Here is a 23,925-nt window from a genome sequence, read left to right on the forward strand (position 1 = left end):
ACACACTCCTCTACACATATAAATGCATGTGTGTTTGTGTGTGTGTATACAAATTTATGGATTGATAACAACTACTTAATAGAACAAATTTGAAAATCACAGCAAGGCTTTTATTATTTTTTATGTTTCTATAAACTTGCTGCTTTTGGGGACTGAACAAGAATGGAAAGTGAATGTGGCAGTGGTAGTGTTGAAGTAAAATAACAAAGAAATACAACTCATACTGACAAGAATGGAATGGCTATTTTAGAACATCTCTTACCATTGAAACTTGGTAAAGGAACACATGCACAGAATAACAATAATGGCAGAAAATAATTAACAATGAAATAGTTTAACCTCACCAAATTGAATAGCTATGTAAGATCACATTGATCTTTTTGTTGTTTGGAATGGGTTCTGTCATAGAAGAATAACTAATAGTTGAGGTATCTGACAGAAAGTATATTAACAATGAATAGTTGAGGGAAGGGAGGAAGATTTTAATAAACAAAATGATAACACAGTTCCAATAAACAATATAAATGAGACAACAGGGATTGTCTTGTGCTGTCTATCATCCAGAAAGATGTCTGGTCATCAACTAAATATCTAGCACAGTTGCTAACTAGAAAAGATGCAATGTGAAAGATCCATCACAGATTTCTTTGTTAAGACCCATGTAATATTGTCAGTTGAACAGCTCCAATCAGTTTAAAAGGGTTAATGTTAAGAGATTTGTTCAGAATGATTACAACAGGGAAATAAATATGGAAACAACTTCTTTTTCCTAAAATGGGTAAATAAATATAATAGAGGGAAAATATTTAGACCTGACCTTTTACACAATAAAAGATGTGTGTGTTTGTGTGTATGTGAATACCTTTACTGAATACAGTCAGGAAATAGTGTAGACTGAAGTAGTGCAATGACAGGTCAGGTGGAAGACATGGATGTGGTGTCTATATAGAGCAGCAGTAGAAAATATTGATTGAACAAATATATCACGTATATTAGAGAGTGGAAATAGTGAAAAAGAAGCTTCCATATTTGAGAAGTGACTATCTTACTTTGTCACTTGCCACAGAAGGAAAAATAAAATTGAGAAGAAAACAATGTGAGTCCAGATTAAAAGAGATAATGAAGTTTAAAAAAATCTATTCCATGTTGGATTGTGTCTTTTCTTTTCTGTAGTCAAACAATGTTTTACACATTTTTGTAGTTTTTTAACAAAATTTTGTAAATGAGAAGTTAATAAGGAACCAGATTAAGACAGTCTAATAAGAGAATCATCATCTCTTTTGTTTGGAATCTTTAGCTTTTGTTTTCACATCCTTTGAAGTGGTTTCAAGCAAAATTTTAGCTTCTCCAGAAATATCAGGTAAAGGCTGCCTCCAGAAAATGGGGTTACTGAATTCACTGGAAGTTTCTTGGTCATCTCGGCCCCGATTACCCATCTCTTTAGGGTAGAGTGGTGGGAAAAAATGGTCTGCAATGTCACTGAGGCGAGAATAGCTAAAAAGAGAAATAAACAGATAAATAAAGAGATAATTTCTTCATTCAGTGTTGGTTGTTTTTATACATACACACACAAACATGTATATTTCCAATTGTGTGTGTATGTGAAGGTGCATGGCCTTATGGTTAGTGTGTTAAGCGTACAATCATAAGGTTGTGAATTCAGTTCTTGTACAGGGCAGCATGTATCCTTAGCCAAAAGGTATTTCATTTCATGCTCTTCCAGTCAACCAAAATGAAACTGAGTACCAGCCTTATTACTAGTGTAATGTTTTCTCTCCCTGTCTCTCTTTCTGTTTCTCTCCAGTTGTCATATCCTTGGAACAAATGTAGAAGAGTTGAGAGCGTTTCTGTATCTGGTCATAACTACACAGATACCTAAAACAATTAGCAAAAGTATGGTACTTGCTAACAAGTCATACTTGCTTGTAATTGACAGCTATGCGTATATGTATGTGCTCATAGATATGGTGTGTCATTAAGAAGTTCACTTCACAACATGGTTTTGGATTTGGTTCACTGTATGAAATCTTGGGTAAATGCCTTCTATAATCTCAGGTTAACCAATATTTTGTGAGTAGAATTTGGCAAATGGAAACTATATAGAAGCTAGTCATATATATATGTGTGAGAGAGAAAAAGGTATTCACTGAACCTTTTTGAAAAAAATCAGTGCATATATGCTGGATTCAAACAAATTCTTCAGCAGAAATGGACACCACATGGGGGCCTTTAATTAAGAAAGTAACTGTATTTAGTAACTGTGGCCATAAAAAAACAAATAAAAAAGTTTTAAAGTTCCTAATTCTCTTCAGGTAATTGTTCTGTGGAAAAATAGCAGAATGCAGTGTCTCCTAAACTGGATTCCATGAGGACCTTTTAATAGGAATTTAACTGAATGCCATTTTACAAACAAGTACTCATCAAAAAATAATTATTCACTTTTTATATGAATAAATTCTCACTTTAAAACAGTTTTTGTTTCAGTTATCATCATCATCATCATTTAACATCCATCTTCCATGCCTGCATGCATTGGACAATTTGATAGGAGCTGGCCAGGTAGAAGACTACACGAGGCTACTGTGTCTGTTTTGGCAAGGTTTTTCATGGCTGGATGCCCTTCCTAACATCAACCACCCTGTAAAGTAGACTGAGTACTTTTTTACTTGGCACCAGCACAGGCGAGGTCAGTTTTGGCATGGTTGTTACAGCTGGATGCCCTTCCAAGTGCCAACCACTTCAGAGTGTGAACTGGATGCTTTTTACATGGCATCAGCAACAGCAGAGTCATCAAATAACTTGCAAGACAAGGAAATTTGAGAGAGGAGGGAGCATTAGAAAAAGTGATTTTGTGTCAGATGATGAAATATTAGAGTGTGACAGAGAAACAGAGAGGCAGAAACAGATGTCTTACTATAGAGGAGGTATATAGTTACCCGGCCAAAAGAGAGAAAGAAAGAGATTGAAAGAGAGAGGTAACAAGAAAGGGGATAGAAACAGGTGTGCTGCTATAGAGGAAACACATTGTTACCCAGCCAGAGGGAAGAGCAAGGGAAAGATAGAACAGAAAAGAGATGATAAAGTGCCAGGGTATACTCACAAGGAATGGGGTTCAGAGCATAGATGGGATAGTAGAGTAAGCCAGGGCATGCTCTCAAGGAATGGGAACATAATATATGTGGCCAGGTGTTGCCAAGAAGGGTGGGCATTGCAGTGACTAGTGAGAACTTGGGTATAAAGAGGGGGATGGCGAAAGCAGTGATACAGTAAGGACAGAGATGGGGATTGGAAGAAAATCACAGTGTATGAAGAGGAAGTGTTTTATTAATATAAGAGTGGCTGGAATTATCAGTAAAATATAGGCTGAGGTTCCAAGATTAAAAAAAAAATCATATAAGGGTTCTGTACCAAAATAAATTTGGTAACCACTGACATAGTGAATGTAAATGTTGATTAAATGTTGCAGTTTAACTGGTAGTTAGTGAATCTATACATAATCTAGTCTCAGCAAAACGAGTAAGGGTAAGATATTTATGAGAATTATTAATATTAGAATATTACAGGCATGGACAATGGAATGAGAACCATATAATCCTGTTGAATAAAGAGTTTTTGAAATTCTGGGAACATTACTAGTGCAAGGTCACAGTTTACAGTGAATAAGATAGGGCTGAAAGATTTTCTTAATAGCAGCAGGGACCTGTCTTTATTTCTATGTAATAAAACTTTATTCTTTACCAAATTTATTTTGAGGATTTGATTTTAGGTGTTGTTTCCATGTCTGGAACTTCTTACCTAAATCTTTCACAGATTCAGCTAGATCATCAGCATACAGATCCTATGTACGTCCATTTTTTAAATTCTCTGTTATGGCCTGTAGGACTACTATAAACTGGAGGAGGCTAAGAACTGAACCCTGGTGGACTCCTACCTGTATGCTAAATTCATTGCTGAACTCAGTGCTAGCTCTCATCTTGCTAACTGCACATCTGTACATGGCTAGCTTGACTACCCACACCCCCATCCCATTAGCCAATCATATCCATAGCTTCCTTAGCAGTTACTAGACTACAAAGAAAGGTACCCTGTCAAAAATCTTCTCTGAGTTAATGGATGCTAGGTATGTTGCCTTATGCATAGCTAGGTACTTATGTATGTGTCTCACAAGAAAGAGGCCTGTAGAAAAAGGCCACAAATGAATCTCATCTACACTAATCTTGTTCCTAATCAATTTTGCAAGAGATCTTTCGGTAACTTTTATGATCTAGTCAAACAAATTGATGCTTCTGTAGTTACCTCTCTCTGGTGCATCTCTCCTATTGTTGTTGTCAATAATACTGCTATGCTAGTCATGTACTATGTCAGTAACTAGTTTGTACCCTACTTTACCAGATTTTTCAGCATCTCACTAACTATCCCTGATGAAGGTAGCTACTTTCCTTGCATTCATATCCTTAATTGAACTTTCAACTATACAGCTGTCAATTCCAATGGCTGGTCCATTTATTGGGTCTACTTTGAGTGGATTCTCTTTTACCCATGCATTTCCTTAATTCAACAGCCTCTTATAATAGCATATTCACGACTCTCTATTTTTAGCATCAGAGTGAGCTAGAGTTCTGTCTTCATTTCATATACATTTCTCTCCAGAATATCTTAATTCTCCATGTTACACTGCTTTGCAATCAAAAACACTTCATGCTGCTGATATTCACATGGCAGAACATATGCAAACTACTTACTTTCAGTTTCATTCCTTGCTAACTATTCCTGGCATCTACTTTCTCTTCCAGCTACATGACATTACCCTTTGCTATTCTCTTTTCATCTCCTATGGCCCTGTCTACTCAACTATTCTGCCACTCTGTCACCTTGTCTGGATGGAATCACAGGAGATTACTTCAAAGAAACTCTCAGTTGTCTCTACATTATAATTTTCCCTCACTTCTCATATGCATCAACTGGAATTTCTCATTCAGCTTCCATAACATCCTGCATCAGAGTGCCTCTAGAGTCTTTAAATCTTGAAGAGTTTGTAGGTTAGTGTTGTAATACATATTTAGCAATATGATGATCCTGCCAACCTACATAACTTCCTAGACAAAATGCTCCTCTCTATCCGCACCTCACACGTAAACTCAGTGTGTAAGTTTAATAATGTAAAACAGAAATACTTACGTTGAGTTGAAGGTTTGAATGAGCTCATGTCGCAAATGCCCTTGTGGGTTTATAGTAAAGATGTGCGAATCTGGAATGTTCAGTGCTTTATAGGCGTACACATCCTTAAACAAAAATATACCATTGTAATTAGCAATGTGAGTGTGAGTGCATGTGCAAATGTGTGTGTGTATCATCATCATTATCATCAGTGTTTTACATCTTATCCATGCTGGCATGGAAGCAGTGATTTATGGCCAATTGCCCTCTCTGTTACTAACTTAACTTTTTTAGTTGCTTTTTATGACATGCAGAGATGCAGTTTGTTTCCCAACCACATGGTTCTGGGATCAGTCCCACTGTGTGACACCTTGGGGAAGATTCTATTCTAGCCTTAGGCTGACCCAAAGCCTTGTGAATGGATTTGGTAGACAGAAACTGAATGAAGCTCATCATGTGTGTGTGTCTTTGTGCATGCATTCATGCACTACTACCACCGTAACTTGATAACTGATCCTGGTGTGTTTACATCCCTGTAACTTAGTGGGTTGGTAAAAGATACTGGTAGAATAAATATCAGGCTTAAAAAGTAAGTAGCAGGATCAATTTGTTTGACTAAACCCTTCAAGGCACTGCCCCAGCTGCAGTCTAATGACTGAAACAAGTAAAATACAAAAGATAGATTCTTTTATTCTTTTATTTGTTTCAGTCATTTGACTACAGCCATGCTGGAGCACTGCCTTTAGTCGAACAAATTGGTTGCTTACCAACCACAAATTGGTGGTTGGTAAGCAAGCTACTTACCACATAGCCACTCCTCTACTTATATGCATACAATGTTATAATAAAAACCACAAATCTTGTTAAATACAGCTACCATACAGTCTTAGGTTTAATTCTACTGCATAGCACCTTGGCTATGATTCTCCTATTAAAGCCTTAGGTTAACAATGCCTTGTCAGCAAAATTGGCAAACATAAAGCCCGAAGAAGCCCATTGTGTATATGTGTGTGTATAATTTCTAACCCTGGCACAAAGATTAATTCTGAAGAATGGTCATAGTGTTGTCAACTCAAGAAAAAATGCAAAGCAAAGTTGATTATTGCAAAGGTTTGAACTGAGAACATCTCAGTCTCATACACTATGTCTGCTAATCACTGTTGTTGTTGTGGTTGTTAATAATAATCCTTTCTACTGTAGACACCAAACCTGAAATTTGGGAACAAGGGACTAGTCAATTATATCGACCCCAGTGCTTAACTGGTACTCATTTCATTGACCTGGAAAGGATGAAAGGCCAAGTCAACTTGGGCGGATTTGAAATCAGAACATAAAGACGGATGTAATACTGCAAAGCATTTCATATGGCATGCTAACGATTCTACCAGTTTGCCACCTTAATAATAATAATAATGTTTCTTTATTAACCTCTAAAGGTTCACAAAAAACATTGGGGATGGCACAGAATAATACAATGTGGGGTTACATAAAAGGCATGTAAAAAATAAAAAACAGTAACAATATAAAATTATTACAATAAATTCCCCAAAAGAGGGAAATATGGCTTCTCATGGAAACCCAACAAAGCCATGATGATCCTGAATATTAGGGCAAGTGCCCTCTCCACATCATCTACATGTACATGTTTAGAGTAAGCTCACCCACTTGGACTATTCTAGTCACATTATCCACCTTTCAGTAAAACTGCTGGGAGGCAGCACTTATCTCTCTATGTGTATTGAATTCCTAATGAATCAAAGCAAATGCTGTATATTTGTTTAAATAATTTTAAACTGCCAGTCACATGGCATGTATGGGTTTTATGTGGACACGTCTATTTTTTTTCTTATATATATTGCGATTAAAATAAACGGGGACACACAATTGATTCCATCACTACAAGATCACAGTTGATGTAGTTACCCCTTCTCATACAATCATTGGTTGTGCTTCTGCTACGGTGAGATAGAAATTCCCAGTTTACTTTATGGCTATTTGATCCTTGTTCCTATACCTGTACTTATGAAATAAGCTAATTACAAAACTTGACAATGGTGTCGTTGATAGAGCAAGGAAAATCTCTTGGTGGCATAAACTTACAGTCAATTGAAGATGTCTCAAACTGGTTCATGGCATTCGAAGCAAATGCTTACATGGACAAATTAAAGGATAACCTACAAGATAATGACCAAAGTCCTATGGCTATGAAATTCATTTCTTTGGTAGGAATACAAGCATTAAAAATTACCCGAGATATTAATATCCAGAAGAATATTATGAAAATGACTTACAATGACCAAAAAAATTTGATTCTAAATCATGTTGCTCCTTCAAAGAAACTGATATTAGCCAAAATTCTTCTCCACTATTCAACAACCCAATGAGTCAATTTCTCAATTTCTTTCAAATCTGTGACATGCCAGTGAATACTGCAATATTGAAAGTCTGAAAACATCTAAAACGTCAGTGAGTGAAAAACTCATACTGCCTCAGTATAAGAAGCAGTGAGGAAAGAGAGAAAGTCCTTCAAGTTAATGAACTTAACAAACTCAGTTTAGGAGCTACAGTACAATTTTTACAACATTCTTCACAGATATCTGAATTTTGCAATGACAATTCAAAAGAAGTCATTGCCTTTTCCAAAACAATTGCCACAAGACAAAAGAAAAAATTTGAGTGACAAATCCTGCAACCACTGTAGAAAACTCTGCTTGCAATAAAAGCTATCGGCAAAAACTGTGGCAAGAAAGGTCACTATGCAAAAGTTTGCAAAAGCACCAGGAACAGTCACAGGATGAGTTGTCAGGATGGAATCATGACTCTTATCAGCTGTGCATCAGAAAAACCTGTGTTTGAATTTGTCTCATTCAATGGGCACAAGATAGACATGGTGCAGGATACAGGTGCTTCCTGAAACATTATCTCATCCATAATAACAAAGGATATCAGTGTGATGATCACGTGACAACATTCTTCATACGAATCATACAATGGGCACTGCATGGAATGCATTGGGGATGCTTGCCTTATGGTGAAATGAGAAGATCGGCAATTCCTCCATGCTTTCAAAATGATTAAAGGTAATTGCTGGGATGGTCTTCCAGGTTGTGACCTGCTCAATGCTGAAACAATTTGCAGCAATGAGTCATTTATGCTGATGATAAAAGGAGTGCAAGCTTCTGTTAATACCTAATGCCTCTGATAAATTCTGTGTCGCGAGAAGTGTACTTATAACTCCCGAGGAAGATGTAGCAAAGGATATAGATGCATTGGAAACCAAAGGTATAATTGACAAATGTACTCTGGGTGGTATAGTCAATACTTCTCCAGTCGTGTGGGTTAGAAAGAAAAATAGACTGTGCATGTGTCTCAACTACAAAGTTCACCTAAATGAAAAGATATGCATGGAAGCTTATGCTTTGCTGTTAATAGAAATCATGTTCAGCAAGCTTAGCGGTGCAAGGTTCTTTGCTAAGATTGCCTTAACCAATGAACATTGATGAAAATAGTCAGAAGCTCTGTGCCATCAATACTACAAGAGAAGTTTACTTGGTTATGCGATTACAGGTGGGGATGATAAGTAGTTCTGCCATTTTTCAGCATGCTATTTTTCAGCATGCTCAGGAGACTAAAAAATTTCACTGCCTATCAAGATGATATAATCGTTTTTGCTAAGATGGAAAGGAGCCTGAATAAACATTTAAATGCCATCCTTGGAAAATTACATGAGAAACAAGTCAGTGTCAACAAAGAAAAATGTGTTCAAAAGCATCACATTTTTAGGCCGTGTGATATTGGCAGAAAGAATTAAACCTGCAAAAGAACTCACAGAATCATGGTATTAAATCAGTCAAAAAACACTGAGAAACTCCAGTTAAATCTTCTGGGCAATTCATCTCAAATTTCAATGAGAAAACATGCAGAAACTAACTGCTGCCAATCATTTTCAGTGGACAGACAAGTGCCAACTTGAATTTGAAAATATTAAAGACAAGCTATGCAAAGAACCAGTATTGAAGCCATTTAATCATAAATTACCTACTGAGCTGTCAAACAGAGGCCTAAATGAACAGCATTGCAGCAATACTTTCACAAAATGGTTATGCTGTTCTATATGTGTTAAGAAAATTGACACCTGCTGAATCTAATTGGTCAAATATTGAATGCGAAGCATTTGCCATCGTATGGGCCATTACCCATCTCAAACAATTCCTACTAGGTAAAAAGTTCAAACTCAATATGGATAATAGACCTTTAAAATATGTCTTCCACCTAAAGAAGTTGATCCCTATGAATGTTTCTGCTAGAATTGGGTGATGGGCTATTCAATTAATGGCATTTGATTTTGATATATCACACATCTCTGGTTCTAAAATTTCTCAAGTTGACGCAATGTTGAGATTGCAAGTAGCAGATGAGGGAATTGACTTTGCAGTTGAACAAGTGAGTGACATTCCATGTACATCAAGACGATTTGACAGCAATGTGGAATAGGGATGGTTCTTGAGAATGTACTCACATGGATTGGGCTTTCATGAACCATGTTGGCAATTTAGTCATTGTCATTGATTCACATTCCATCTACATTGATGGCATCCTTTGCACCTCATGCAAAATGGAAAATGTACAAAAGTGCTTGATGTGTCTTTTCAGTCTCTTTGGACTGCCAAAAGTTGTTGTATCAAACAACACACCTGAATTTACAGCATTGAAAGGTTGGTTATCGACCCTTGGCATAAAGAGCACATATACACCTACTTATCATCCACAGGCACAGGAGTGGTTGTGTGGTAAGTAGCTTGCTTACCAACCACATGGTTCCAGGTTCAGTCCCACTGCATGGCATCATGGGCAAGTGTCTTCTACCATAGCCTCAGGCCGACCAAAGCCTTGTTAGTGGATTTGATAGACAGAAACTGAAAGAAACTGGAAGGCGGCGAGCTGGCTGAAACGTTAGCATGCCGGGCGAAATGCTTAGCGATATTTCATCTGATGTTACGTTGAGTTCAAATTCCGCCAAGGTTGACTTTGCCTTTCATCCTTTCGGGGTCGATAAATTAAGTACCAGTTACGCACTGGGGTCAATCTAATCAACTTAATCCCTTTGTCTGTCCTTGATTGTCTCCTCTATGTTTAGCTCCTTGTGGGCAATAAAGATATAAGAAACTGAAAGAAACCCATCATATATGTAAATGCATATGTGTGTATATATATATATATATATCATCATCATCATCATTTAACGTCCGCTTTCCATGCTAGCATGGGTTGGACGGTTCAACTGGGGTCTGGGGAGCCCGAAGGCTGCACCAGGCCAGTCAGATCTGGCAGTGTTTCTACAGCTGGATGCCCTTCCTAACGCCAACCACTCCGAGAGTGTAGTGGGTGATTTTATGTGCCACCGACACAGGTGCCAGACGAGGCTGGCGAACGGCCACGCTCGGATGGTGTTTTTATGTGCCACCGACACAGGTGCCAGACGAGGCTGGTGAACGGCCACGCTCGGATGGTGTTTTTATGTGCCACCGACACAGGTGCCAGACAAGGCTAGCAGACGACCACGCTCGGATGGTGTTTTTTTTATGTGCCACCGACACAGGAGCCAGATGAGGCTGGCGATCGGCCACGATCGGATGGTGATTGTTACGTGCCCACAGCATGGAGGCCAGTCGGTGCGGCACTGGTTACGGCCACGTTCGGATGGTTTTCTCGTGTGCCACCGGCACTGGTACCACAAAGATACAAATTCCATTGATGTTCATCTATTTTGATTTTGTTTGATTTTTTGATTTGATTTGATTCGATTTTCACTTGCCTCAACAGGTCTTCACAAGTGTCACAAGGAAGGTATGCACAGGTGGACTGACTACGTCCCAGGTAGGGGCCACGGGTTATGGCCTGACTAGTCTTGCCGGGTCTTCCCACGCACAGCATACTTCCATAGGTCTCGGTCTCTAGTCATTTCCTTGGTGAGACCTAAAGTTCGAAGGTCGTGCTTCACCACTTCGTCCCAGGTTTTCCTGGGTCTACCTCTTCCACAGATTCCCTCAACTGCTAGGGTGTAGCACTTTTGCACACAACTATCTTCAGCCATTCTCGTCATATGACCATACCAGCGCAGCCGTCTCTCTTGCACACCACAACTGACGCTTCTTAGGTTCAACTTTTCTCTCAAGGTACTTACACTCTGACGATTATGAACACTGACATTACACATCCATCGGAGCATACTGGCTTCATTTCTTGCGAGCTTACGCATATCCTCAGCAGTCACGGCCCATGTTTCACTACCATGTAGCATGGCTGTACGTACACATGCATCATACAGTCTGCCTTTTATTCTGAGCGAGAGGCCTTTTGTCACCAGCAGGGGTAAGAGCTCTCTAAACTTTGCCCAGGCTATTCTTACTCTAGCAGTTACACTTTCAGCACACCCACCCCCGCTACTGACTTGGTTTCCTAGGTAGCGGAAGCTATCAACTACTTCTAGTTTGTCTCCCTGGAACGTGGTAGAAGTTGGTCTCTGCATGTTTCCAGAGTTTATTTCTCCTGAGCATCTGCCACATACGAAAACTATCTTCCCAGTTAGCCTACCTTTGACATTGCTCCTTTCTATTAAAGGCACAAGGCCTGAAATTTGGGGGAAGGGGACTAGTCAATTACATCGACCCCCGTGTTTCACTGGTACTTAATTCATCAACCCTGAAAGGATTAAAGGTAAAGTCGACCTCGGCAGAATTTGAACTCAGAATGTAGTGACAGGTGAAATACCACTAAGCATTTCATCCAGCACGCAAACGATTCTGCCAGCTCACTGGCATTGTCCCCACCCAACATCACTTGACAACCGATGCTGGTGTGTTTATGTTCCTGTAACTTAGCAGTTCAGCAAATAAGACCAATAGAATAAATACTAGGCTTACAAAGAATAAGTCCTGAGATCGATTTGTTCGACTAAAGGCAGTGCTCCAGCATGGCTGCAGTCAAATGACTGGAACGATTAAAATAAAGTCAAATGGGCAAGCTAAGCAAGCTGTTCACACCATTGAATGTGCTTTATCTGCATGGAGCCCTGTTGTTGAAGATTGGTATCCCTATTTACAGTGAGTCCTACTCAATCATTGATCTTCGTCAGGCAGGAAAGCTGCTTCTCTGGGGAAAGTATATTCTGAAGACCATTACATACCAGCTGCAACCCACAGTTCATACTGTTTAGTTATGTCTGGTACCGCAATAAATGCACGAAGAAAGCAAGTCCTGTCATATACCTGGCACAGAAAGGTGCAGATACTGCAAATGTCACAAATGAAAACAAAAGCTGGATAGCTAGTTTTGACCAATTGCTCCCATCAACAGATAGTTGTCAACCTTCCCAGATATGAATCAAGTTGAGGTTAGGCAATGACAACTGCAGCATCAAAGTAGAGAAGCCTGGACCTCAAATGCATGGAATTGACGAGATGATGATTAGAGTAAACTGGAAATTTGGCAGAAAAAGAAACTCACTGAATTGACTTCCTTATTGAGGTGGCGAGTGTTGTGCATTGAACTCATAATGAATCTGTAACAAATGCTGTATATTTGTTTAAATAGTTAAAAACTGCCAGTCATATGGCATGTAAGAGTTGTATGTGGACTTGTCTATATTTTTTTCTTATATATATTGTGATTAAAATAAATGGGGACATACAATTGATTCCATCTCCACAGGATCATGGTTGATGTTGTTACCCCTTCTCATATGTTCTGCTGTTGGTTGTGTAGAAATTTGCAGTTTACGGCTACTTGATCTTTGTTCTTATACTGGTGCTTATGAAATAAGCAAATTACAAAACTTGACACTTCCCTTTCATTTTCAAGTGAAACTTGAAAAAGTTGATGAGGGCTTGGTGAAAGAGGAAAGTCTCTGTCTTCAGCTCTTTTAATCTAGTCCACCACACTACCTCTTTCACTAAGGTTACCAGACAAAGAAACACTGCCTGCCCTTTTCAGCCAAAGGAAGCTGCTGGGGGCATGCTTCACAATGAACTCAGCCAATAGTCAGATCTAACCTACATGAGACAGCTGGTGTTTGGCATAAACGAATGCTTGGACACTAGATGTGAGCATGCAGAACAGTTTCGTCACTCTGTGTACCTCTCAGGCAAGCCTGTCTGATGGCACTTCCATGCCTGTAGAGTTTATCCCGAACTAACCATCCCCCTAATAGTGCTGCCAGGTTAAGAAATTCTGGAAGTTAACAATATGCTCTGGTCTGAAAGTCCTCTGGAACAGACCAGAGTCTTCCTGAGAAAATCGTCACACTTGCCCATCACTAACACTCTACAGAATGTCTGAGTGGAACTTCCACCAACTGTGTTGCCTGACTGAAAAAGGACTGTGAGTGTTTGGTGACACTCTAAGAGCTGGGCATCCAGCATCAGTCTGTGCTTGATCCATGACTGTGAATCAGTCAAAGGGACGAGCTGTAGAAAAGTAAGACTGACAAATGATGATCATACCTACTCACTGGCAAGTAAGTGCTGGAAATGCGCATCAGCAACCATGGCATGCTCAGGTCTCCATTCAGTAGGTGTTGACAAGAAATGGAGCGCCTGAACAGTGGAACACGTCCCTTCCACAGAAAACAGAAGAGTATGTTCTCCAGTTTGGTCAGATGTAAAGGCTTGATGGTAAGGTGATTATATATAATAGAGGTGGTGTAAGTATTCACCACGTCTGCTTGACCTTTCAGAGAAAGCTTTCTCTTGGCCCATTTCTGAGTGAGATTGGCTATCTGTACAATCATTTTTTCACAGTTCTTCTCCACTTGGAAATCAAGAACAAACCAAACCCTAGCAATTTAACTCTCTGTCCATCCAGCATCCCACAACATTATTGGAGCACATGGACCTACTTCTCCAGGGTCCAAGCTGATTAATATTTGCTCCTGTCACCACTTTGTATTCTTTTAGAGCAGTGCCAATCAGGTCTATATACCTGGTGTTTCATATTTCTGCAGTTGTTATCACTTTTTGCAATGCTCTGCCTGCTTGGCTAAGAGTTAAGGTATACCTTTGATGTAGTCACTGAAGTCCATCCTGCACTCTGGATTGCCATTTGTCCCAAACAGTTGGGTGAAGTGCTGCTGAAAAGCTAAATACATCTTCTTAAACTTGAGTACCATGCACCCATTTAGGGTCACTAAAGACCGAATTATGACCTTGTTTCCCCATTGTATCTCTGCCACTTGGGCCCATTGAGCAGCTTTCATTCCCTTGTTTCTTAGAGTACACACCTTAGCTCCAACAATGCATCCTTAGCCAGGGCCAATTGCTGTCAGCACATTGGTTGTGACACCTTTTCTAAACGTCTCTTTTAAGTTTCCCTCTATTCTATTTTCTTTTTCCTTCACTAATGCCTTACTAAACCTAATGGATTCTACTATAATTGCTCTTTTTAGGGCAAACCACCATTTGTTGCTGATGACTGACCCCGTCGATAACCACTTAACTAATTCGCTAATCTGGTCTCTCAAAGCTTAGCACACCAGAAGTGACATGTTCAGCTTCCAGTAACTGGGTCCATCTAGGTTGACCATGTAGACCACAAATTTGTAGGCTGTGTAGCTGATGATTTTAAAAAGTGGACAACTTATGCTATCCTTATCTACTGGCCTTCAAAATACTCTAGCTAGAAAAGTCTTAGATAACCCAATGCAGTTTGCCCACACTGGCACATTTGGGAAATTTAGTTGACACCAGTCAGACAGTTGAAAACGTTTGAACAGGTTTGTGAGGCTTTTGCACCCTCCTCTTCTAACAGATAGCTCCACACAATCTAAACGTGCATCCAGGATGGTGACCAGTCATCCATTAGCATTAAAGGTTGAGATGTTCTCAGGAAAACCTCCAGACATCTGAAGAAATCCAGTTGCCCTGCCCCTGTTGGAATATGAACAACCACCAGTCTGAAGGCATCCCCATCACTACTATTCACATCCAGGACCACTTTCTGGGTTCAGGAAGAATGCTCTTATCTTGAGATCCAGACCTTTCTATAACAATACTGTACTTCCACCCCCATCCACCATTCTCTGTTGACATAGGGATGAGTAAATCTTGTATCCACTGAAAATGGGCGTGAAACCTTCTCAGTTGGAGAATCTGGTCTTACTGATAGCCATGACATATAAACTTAGTATACCTGAGTTCATTGAATAGGTGGTTCTCCAAGGCAACCCCAAGCCATGTGCATTTATACTGCCTATTTTGAACACGGCTATTTTGGAAAGTGAAATAGACAGAGTGGAGGAAAGAGCTGTTTACAGTGATTTTGTGAGAGAGGGAGGATAGATGTTCTGTCCCTCTAGTTAGATATGGGTATTTCTACAAGCAGCTCCTTGTAAAGTCTTTTATTAAAGATTCCTCTGAAATTCTTCACCCCATCAGGGTATTTGTATTTTATGGTGTTGTATTTGTTTTGTTGTGTTACTTGTGTGATTTTTATGTGCATTGGCATGTTAGTTGTTGTTATGAAATTGCTCTGAGTGATGTCTATATGGTTTTGTATGTATTCCAATAGTGCTTTGTTGGCTGTGTTTATGGTAGTGTAGTTGATGATTTCTAACTTTTGTTTGTGTTGGGATACATGATCAAACTGTTGTGCTTGTTGTGGTGGCATTTGTGGTAGTGATGGGGATGATGTTTACAATGTAGCTGTTGCTAGGAGTTGTGTTTGAGCATTGTTGCTAAAAGGCATCTCGTCTATTTGTTTATATCTGCCAGTTTTTGTATTGGTGTTGATGTGATTTTATTTCTTTTTCTTTTCTTGGTTTTGGTGACCATTTATCATTTAGGCTCCTCCCTGTCCCATCATTTAGGCTCCTCACCATCCCCTTCATTATAGGACATCTCTGAGTGGAATGAAGAGGGGAGGGGTATGTCTTGGGGAGGTTATTGGTGTTATTTTGTAGAAATAGTTGTTGTTGTTGCAGTTGTCTGTGATGTGGTAGCCTTTAGTGTTGCTGTGTTTCCTGATGTATTAGCTTCCATTGTTGGTGCTGTGGTGTTGGCAATGGTGTCAGCAGAAGTGCTGGTTTCTGTTATTGTGGGAAAAAGGCTTTGAGGTGATTTGCGTCATTGCACAGGTGACACTTCAGCTTTCAGCCCTCAACAGCCAAATGAAGCCTTATGCCATCTGGTAGGCTTATGAAGTCTGGGATGGCTTTGACACTTGGCTGATCTATCTGTATTAGCAGCTGCATTCCTTGTCCCAACCAGCTCTGCTTCTGTAGTCTCTGTATCTACAGAATACTGGTTTTATCTTCTATGCCAAAGAGAACCACTGCCACCAACCAGCTGGTGTTGATTTCTGGAGATATGTTTAATATTCTTATTTTAAACACCATTCAACCAAGGTAAATGGAGATGAAGATTAGTTTGTAACTCATTAGGATAGTTGATAAGTGCCTTGCGGCTTCTTCTTCTTACTTCAACCATTCCATATTTTTTCCTCTTGGTTATATATGTTTCCCTGTCCCAAATTGTTTGCATACATTTTTTTACCTGTTGGTGTGTTACCTGTTGGTGTGTTACCTGCTCTATTCTTCTACTTTATTTTCTTATAGTTTTGTACAGAACTACCTGTAAGTTTGTTGCTGGACAGGTCTAGGAGCATTTAGTGCTACATTTCACCTGCATTTTTCCAACATAAATTTTGCACTTTTAAAATCATTCTCATCAAAAAAAATTTCTTCTGTCATTTGCTGCATCCACAGTGAAACCACTAACTGCAGATTTACATGGTTTATTTTCATTGTCTTTAGCATTAATGGTGTAAGTGGTGGTGGAGGAGGTAGGCCTTGCAGGTGTGTGGATGGAAAATTAAAATCTTTTTTTTTTGTTCTGTGATCTTATTTTTGCAGTTGTTGTTGATATATTTATTGGCATTGCTGTTGTTTTTCCTTTTGTCTTGTTTTTGTTTCTGCATTTCATAGTTTTATTGGTGTGTAAAGTGTACTGGTGGTGGTGTTGCTTTTGCCTTCTTTCTCTTTGAGGTCATTGTTGTCTGTAGCATATGTAGGTAGCAGTAGGAAACTGTTTTTGTAATGGCTGTTCTAACAACTGTCACCTCCCTCAACTTGGGAAGCTTATTGCATAGTTTTTGTTTGAGAAATGAAAATTTTTTATTTTAAATCTTAAAATTCACCCTTACAGAGTGAATTCTTCACCTCAACAGCTTGCCAAAAACACTGTGAGCTGGCTCATATAGAGAAAAGAGCAACAAAATTTAAAATAGCAAATTTGAAAACAACAAATTTCAAGAAAACTTATGAGCCATGAACAAGTGTCCTTTTGCTCCAGACACAAATAATAATAATAATAATAATAATATAATAATAATAATAATAATAATAATAAAAAATATACTCACAGTAATTTTATTACCAAATCCTGCATAGAATGGGTTGGAAGGAAAGAGAGCTGCTATATCTTTCAAACAACTGATTTTGAATTCCTGGGGATTTTTATTTACCACTTCCCTGAATTAAATAGGTTTGGGTAAAGAGAATACAATCAGTGTGAAGATATGGTTTGAAGTACAAGTATGTTTGGGAATTGTAAACAAAGAAATTTAGATAAAAGAGTGTAATGCAACATAGAGTACAGGTTAACAATCCTTGTGTGATAGAGCACTAATAGTCGTTTACCCTCTTAGTTACTTTATTACTAATGACTTTGCTTTCATCTAATGATTGAATGTAAGATATACTAATGCTGTAACCTTCAGACTTATGAAAAGTTATTAGATAACAGTAATAACTAAACACGCTTTGTGATCATTCCAGATATCAAATTAGGAATATGTGACACAGTACATCTGATCTGAACAAAAACAAAGAAAATCACAATATAATAGTTCCACTATTTACAGAGAAGTATGTTTGTGTAACTGTAATAATATAGTTAACATTGTTGTTATAGTTGACCTAACTGCAATACAGTACATCCTAAATAAACACATATCTTCCCCAGTGGGCTGGCCTATTGTAGGAAATAATTGGTGCAAAAAAAAAAAACAATCACGAATGTTTTCAATATGTAGGAAAAATGTTCATGATGTTTCATATTCTACTGCAAACAGGAGCTATGATCAGTAAGTATCTTTGCCTGCAACTCAGCCTAGAGTTAGGAACTGGATTGCAATTATCAATGCAAAGAATAAATGTATTTCTCAATTCAGTCATTTACTATTAAACAAACATGTTTGGTTGATATTTCTCATTGACAGTGCCTTTATATTATTCTAGTAGACAAAAGAGGAAAAAAATGTTTCAACCAGCTAAAGGGTTAATGGCTTAGAGAAACATAACCAGGAACATGGCACTAAAAAACCCCAAAATCACAGACGTGGTGATGATGATGATGTCACACCACTGCATGATGGATTGTACCTGTGATTCAACAACAAGAATTAAGTATCAAAGGCATTTCTCTCAGAGTACGTACCTGTGAAGTGCACTTATTAAAGAGGTTGGGTTTAGCAGGAGGGGACCATCAGGTAACTCTAAGCCACCTTGTTTAATACTTTTTAACAGTTCCTTGGTTCCACGAGACTGTCCAATGGCCCTGGCACTGAGGTAGACAAATTTATAACTGTTGTTGTTAATGCGTGTGAACAATTCTGCAACCCCACTTTGTGACCATTCCAAACCCAAAATTGGGAAGATGTGGCCCAGTACATCTGATCTAAATAGAAACAAAGAAAATCAGTCAAATTAAAGAAACAATACCAATGGGTAAATCATAATTCAAGGATTTTATTATCATCTTGTATGTTATTGTTGAGCCCTAAGTGACATACATTCCAGCCATGGCCATTCCATTTCTTTATGTTATCTATAGAGTGGCCAAATAGCTAAGAAGTTTGTAATCATGAGATCCAAGGTTCTCACTGCATGATGGACTGTACATATGATTCAAAGCTGCAGCCTTGGAATTACATTAAAGTTATACATAACAGTCAAATACTCAACCATTTACATTGTAATTCAATAAGCAGGTAATTCAGTTGATCAAACAAATGAATCTTCATTGTTAAAACTGAGAGAGATCTGTTCGCTTTATAGTTTAATGTGCCTTTTTCTTAAAGATAGCAGGATTTTTGAGGGATTTCTAGCTGGTCCAGCAACTACACAGAGGCTTCCTCATTAGCTTGTAATGAGGATAAATTGTGTCAATTCATCAATATACTTCATCCCACTCCTGTTAATACAGTAACACAGAGATCAATTTATCCAGCTCTACTGTTAAATTGGTTCTGTATCAAAGCAAAAACAAATAATTTTATAATTTTATCTATATTTTTATTACATGGAAAAATGCAATCAAGGGATTTAATATTCTTTAGATAATAAACCTGGAAAATTACAGGAAAAGTTCAGGAACAACTTATTACATCTGGTAAAGTACAGAACAAGAAAAATTTTATTTAAAATATTGTGGCTAAAGTTAAAATTTCAAATAAAATATTTAGATTTAGAAAATATTAAATTTTATTACGAGTTATTACTTCTATTTGTTATTACTTGTTACTTCTATTAAAAATTAAAAAATAACCCAAAATATATTTTGCACTTTAGTTATATATTACAGTAAAATCTTCCTATAACAACAAATTCACAGTAAAATTTGCTTGAGTTATTACCTAAGTTATTGCCAAGTCTTCATATTTTTAGTCTTGATCCAATGCCTGTTTAGTACATAATGATTTTGCCTACCATATATACTATTCTACTTTGCATAAAACTTTAGCTATATGGGTACTTCTAGCTCTCATTTTTTAAAGTATTCTAGTGTGTCAATATGTGAATAAAATAATGGTATTTTTAAATTATAATGTTACTTTTTAAATGAAAATCAAATAATTTTTAATATTCAAATTTTATCCTTAGCTGCAGTATTTTAAGTAAAAATTTTCTTGTTCTCTACTTGTAATAAGTTGTCCTGAACTTTTCCAAGTGTATTAACTTGTCCTGTAGTTTTCCAGGTTTATTATCTCAAGAATATTATTTCTCTTGCTCACATTTTTCCATGTAATTCATGTTTTTTCCAGGCTATGCTATTATGCTAATTAATAATGTGTCAATTAGCGGTGTCATTGATAATTTTATCCTTACCACAATGAAGCTGGTGACATTAAAAGTCCCTTTATAAAAAAGTATAGAACTATATTATCACTCTCAAATTTGAGAAACAAACACTCATAACTTTCTCTTTTAAAACTTCATTGCATGAGGTTGATACCACGAAATTCCTCCAATTGAGCTCTATAATTTAAGCTTAATTAAAATATAGTGTGTTTTTAAAATAAAAAAGTTAATTATACTTAAATCCAATCTTTTGCCTTATACTTTTTTCATGATATTTTACCTCACAACTTTTTTTATACAAATTTTTGTTGCATGGGAACAAAACTATGAAATTCTTCATGCTTTCTTCTATCATTGAAGCTAAGATAAATATATTTCACTTTGAAAATAAAAAAGTTATTTAGATCTAAACTTGATTGGTGGTGTTACTTACTCTCCTGTAACGTTGCTACAAATTTTCTACTGGATCAAGTTTCAATATTTTTATGCCAAAATGTAGCTAGGGACTAGTCCTTCTTCAAAGATGTTATCAGTTTTCAAGCTCTGAAAGGTGCTGCATGTGAGTAAATTGCGGCCTTAAGAATGTTATTCAAATACTACTGTAAGTTGAATGATATGCATAGCTATTGGTTATCCATCATCACCACCATAACCACCACCACAAAAAAAAAAAAGAAAAAAGAAAATGAAAAAATGAAATAATCAAGTTAACAGACATTGACACTTACTTTGTGATTGTACCATCTATATCAGAGATAATGATTTTCTCATGGCTTTTCCACAAATAAATATGAGATGTACATCGGCAAGTACCTTGATACTGAGTTGTCACAGAGAATGTTACCTCATTGCTGCCCTCATGAAGTCCAAGTTTGCTCTGTAATAATAAAATGGAAGTTGTTTTAAAAACTCATAAGGTGCAATGTTGCTAAAATACTTTTGATTTTACAAGGTACATGGTTAATTTTTCTTTTCTATTTACAGTTTTACATCCATTCTTACTAGTTAGTGCATGGGAGATGAAGGGCCACTTTAACAGGGCAGTTCTACAACTTCCTCTCCTTTACCATGCTTCTTTACACTTTGCCTGATTCTTTCTACATTTCTTCTCCAATTCTTAGCTTACTCTATCATCTTCTGCCAACTAACCCTGATTTTAAAACTTCTTCTACTGTCCTCTTCACTCAAACATCAACCCTTCAATTCTTTCCAGCTCAAGTTACAGTATCTCGCTATCTCTCATTCTCCATTTCTTACTCTCATTTGAAGTACAAGGTCTAGAATGCTTGACTCTTCACACTTCACAGCAAATTAACTTATTGATTAATGATTGACACAAACCATAAGCTTCTTTGAATTCCTCAGCCAGCCCACCAAACTGAAAGTAGCTGCTTCTTGTGGTGGAGTAAGCTATAAATAATAATTTGCTATCTTGCAGTAATAAGTTCAATTCCTTCTGTGATGAGCATTTAGCTGTGATAATTGAACATCCTGTCAATCTTATGTTATCTGTTTAGCAATACAAAATACAAAAACTAGAGTTGTGAGCCAGCCCTATGGATCCTTGTCTTCAGTTGTGATGGAAATTTTCATATAAAAGCAATTGTAATAGTTGTTTAGCTCTAGGTCGGCACTGATCCACATGTCCTATGACTAACATCCTCCCTATTCTATTTATTATTCCAGTATCATATCACTAGACCCCCTACCACAAATTTATTTGTCATTTTCTTATTCCCAATTTTGCAATCAAGGTAAACAACATTCTGATAAACAACATCCTTTCAAAGAGAGACATATCTCTGGAACATTAGAGACTTTCCTTCTCTTTCTCAACAAAGACAAATGTCTGAAATCTGAGATTTTTTTCACTTCTCATGATAAATTAAGTTACTGAAATCATCTACAAAATTCTCTTATAAATTAATGAAACTGTTCTTTCTTCAATGAAGGATACAAGGCAATAGGGCATGATTTGAGGAGACTTGGTTGCTATTTCTAGCAGGCTGAGCAACCATATTAAAACTCTTTGATTGGTTTGTGAAAGTAATTGTATTATTTTCAAATGGATACTTTTTCCTGATGAATCACCCAAATGTGAAACCTGAGGAAGAACACTGTACAATTGTGGTAGAGTTTAGACTCATAACTATATATTTAGTAGGCCACAGATATTGGCATTCTTACCATAATTTATTGAAGCAAGAATATATATTCGATAACCATTTCATTAACAACACAAAATGGACTGTGGGCTGCAACAAAGTTACCTAACTGCCAGAATGATGTTCAACATATTCAAAGCATCCAATAGAAGATTAAAAACAGAAATTTACTCACAATTTCTTCAGAAGTGAGACGTAGAGATTTCTTGAAGCGATCTTTCTTTTTGTCTGTTGGTGATTGTGTGTCATTAGTGGTAGTATTGGTGATTGAGTGCTGAACAGTGAGACTGTTAGTAGGTTGTGGGTGTGGACTGTTAGAATCAGTTCGAAGACATTCTTGTTCTGAAATATCTGTGTCTGAGCCAGTGGAGATTATTTCATCTTTGTTATCAGAATGTATATGAATCCGAGTCTCATTTGTTACTTCTGTCTTTATAATGTTCTGCAACATTAAGCAAACACAACAAATTGAAAACAGTAGGCATTGTTTTTAATATTTATAAATGAACTGCTAAAGCAAAGATTTTTATAGTTAGATATTCTATCATATGCCACTCATTCTTTCAGGTGAGGTATCATATCCTGTTATATATACAACAAAATAAAACAAAGAGAATTAGTTGATCTACCAATTCATATGCAAGTCAACACTGAAAAGTTATATATGTGTATGTGTGTGCACGCACACACATGTATAAGTTGAGTATTTATTCTACTCACTTATTTTGTCAAGCTGCTAAATTACAAGAACATAAACAAATCAACGCTTTGTTAAGTTGGAAGGAGGTGACAAACACAGACAAAAAGACACACACACACATAGCAGGGCTCCACACAATTACCAAATTCACTCACAAAGCATTGATCAGTCTGGGACAATAGTAGAAGATGCCCAAATATCATGCAGAGGGACTGAACCCAAATCCCATGTAAGTGTATATGAATGACAGTATAAATGTACAGTGAGAAAAACTGGGCATAAGTGGAGTAAAATGTAGTGTGCAAGAAAAATTCTGTGCTGGTATGGACATGTGATGTGTATGGATGAAGACAGCTGTATAAAGAAGTGCTGATCACTTAATATGGAGGGAGCTTTTAGAAGAATGAGATGTAGGAAGACATGGGACAAAATGTTGAATGTTGACCTTAGGACCCTGGGCTTGACACAAGAGATGACAAAGAACTGGGATGTCTGGTGATATGTATTTTTCAAGAAAACTGGTGGTCCAAATTGGATATGCAGTCTATGGGGATGTTTTTTCAAAACATTGTCTGGTTTAAAAAGCTACATCAGATTTCATGATCAATCTAAGGTACAGTATATACATACATACATATATATACATACATACATATATATATATATACATACATATATATATATACATAAATATATATATTACATATATATATATACATAAATATATATATATACATATATATATATATATATATATATATATACATATA

At 37.2% G+C, this 23,925-nt stretch overlaps 1 protein-coding gene across 1 annotated transcript; it reads right to left on the bottom strand.

The window, feature by feature from the left end:
• Positions 1 to 86: 86 nt before the first annotated feature.
• On the bottom strand, positions 87 to 22,937 carry LOC115232170 (phosphatidate phosphatase LPIN3). Its single transcript, XM_029802013.2, has 6 exons — positions 22,631 to 22,937; positions 21,019 to 21,167; positions 18,648 to 18,887; positions 17,572 to 17,680; positions 5,179 to 5,282; positions 87 to 1,494 (listed from the first exon to the last, which is right to left on the bottom strand). Exons 1-6 carry the CDS (start codon positions 22,904 to 22,906, stop codon positions 1,272 to 1,274), a joined length of 1,101 nt encoding a protein of 366 aa, XP_029657873.2. The 5' UTR covers positions 22,907 to 22,937; the 3' UTR covers positions 87 to 1,271.
• Positions 22,938 to 23,925: the final 988 nt, after the last annotated feature.

Source organism: Octopus sinensis, unplaced genomic scaffold, assembly GCF_006345805.1.
Source record: "Octopus sinensis unplaced genomic scaffold, ASM634580v1 Contig19701, whole genome shotgun sequence".
Taxonomy (NCBI): domain Eukaryota; kingdom Metazoa; phylum Mollusca; class Cephalopoda; order Octopoda; family Octopodidae; genus Octopus; species Octopus sinensis.

Excerpts from the sequence above, each read along its gene's own strand:
- LOC115232170 (XM_029802013.2), bottom strand. The coding sequence starts at position 22,906 with ATGTTGCAGAACATTATAAAGACAGAAGTAACAAATGAGACTCGGATT. Across the intron at positions 21,168-22,630 it reads GTCTCACTTCTGAAGAAATT|AGCAAACTTGGACTTCATGA; the intron begins GTGAGTAAATTT and ends TTATTATTACAG. Across the intron at positions 18,888-21,018 it reads ATAGATGGTACAATCACAAA|ATCAGATGTACTGGGCCACA; the intron begins GTAAGTGTCAAT and ends GTTTCTATTTAG.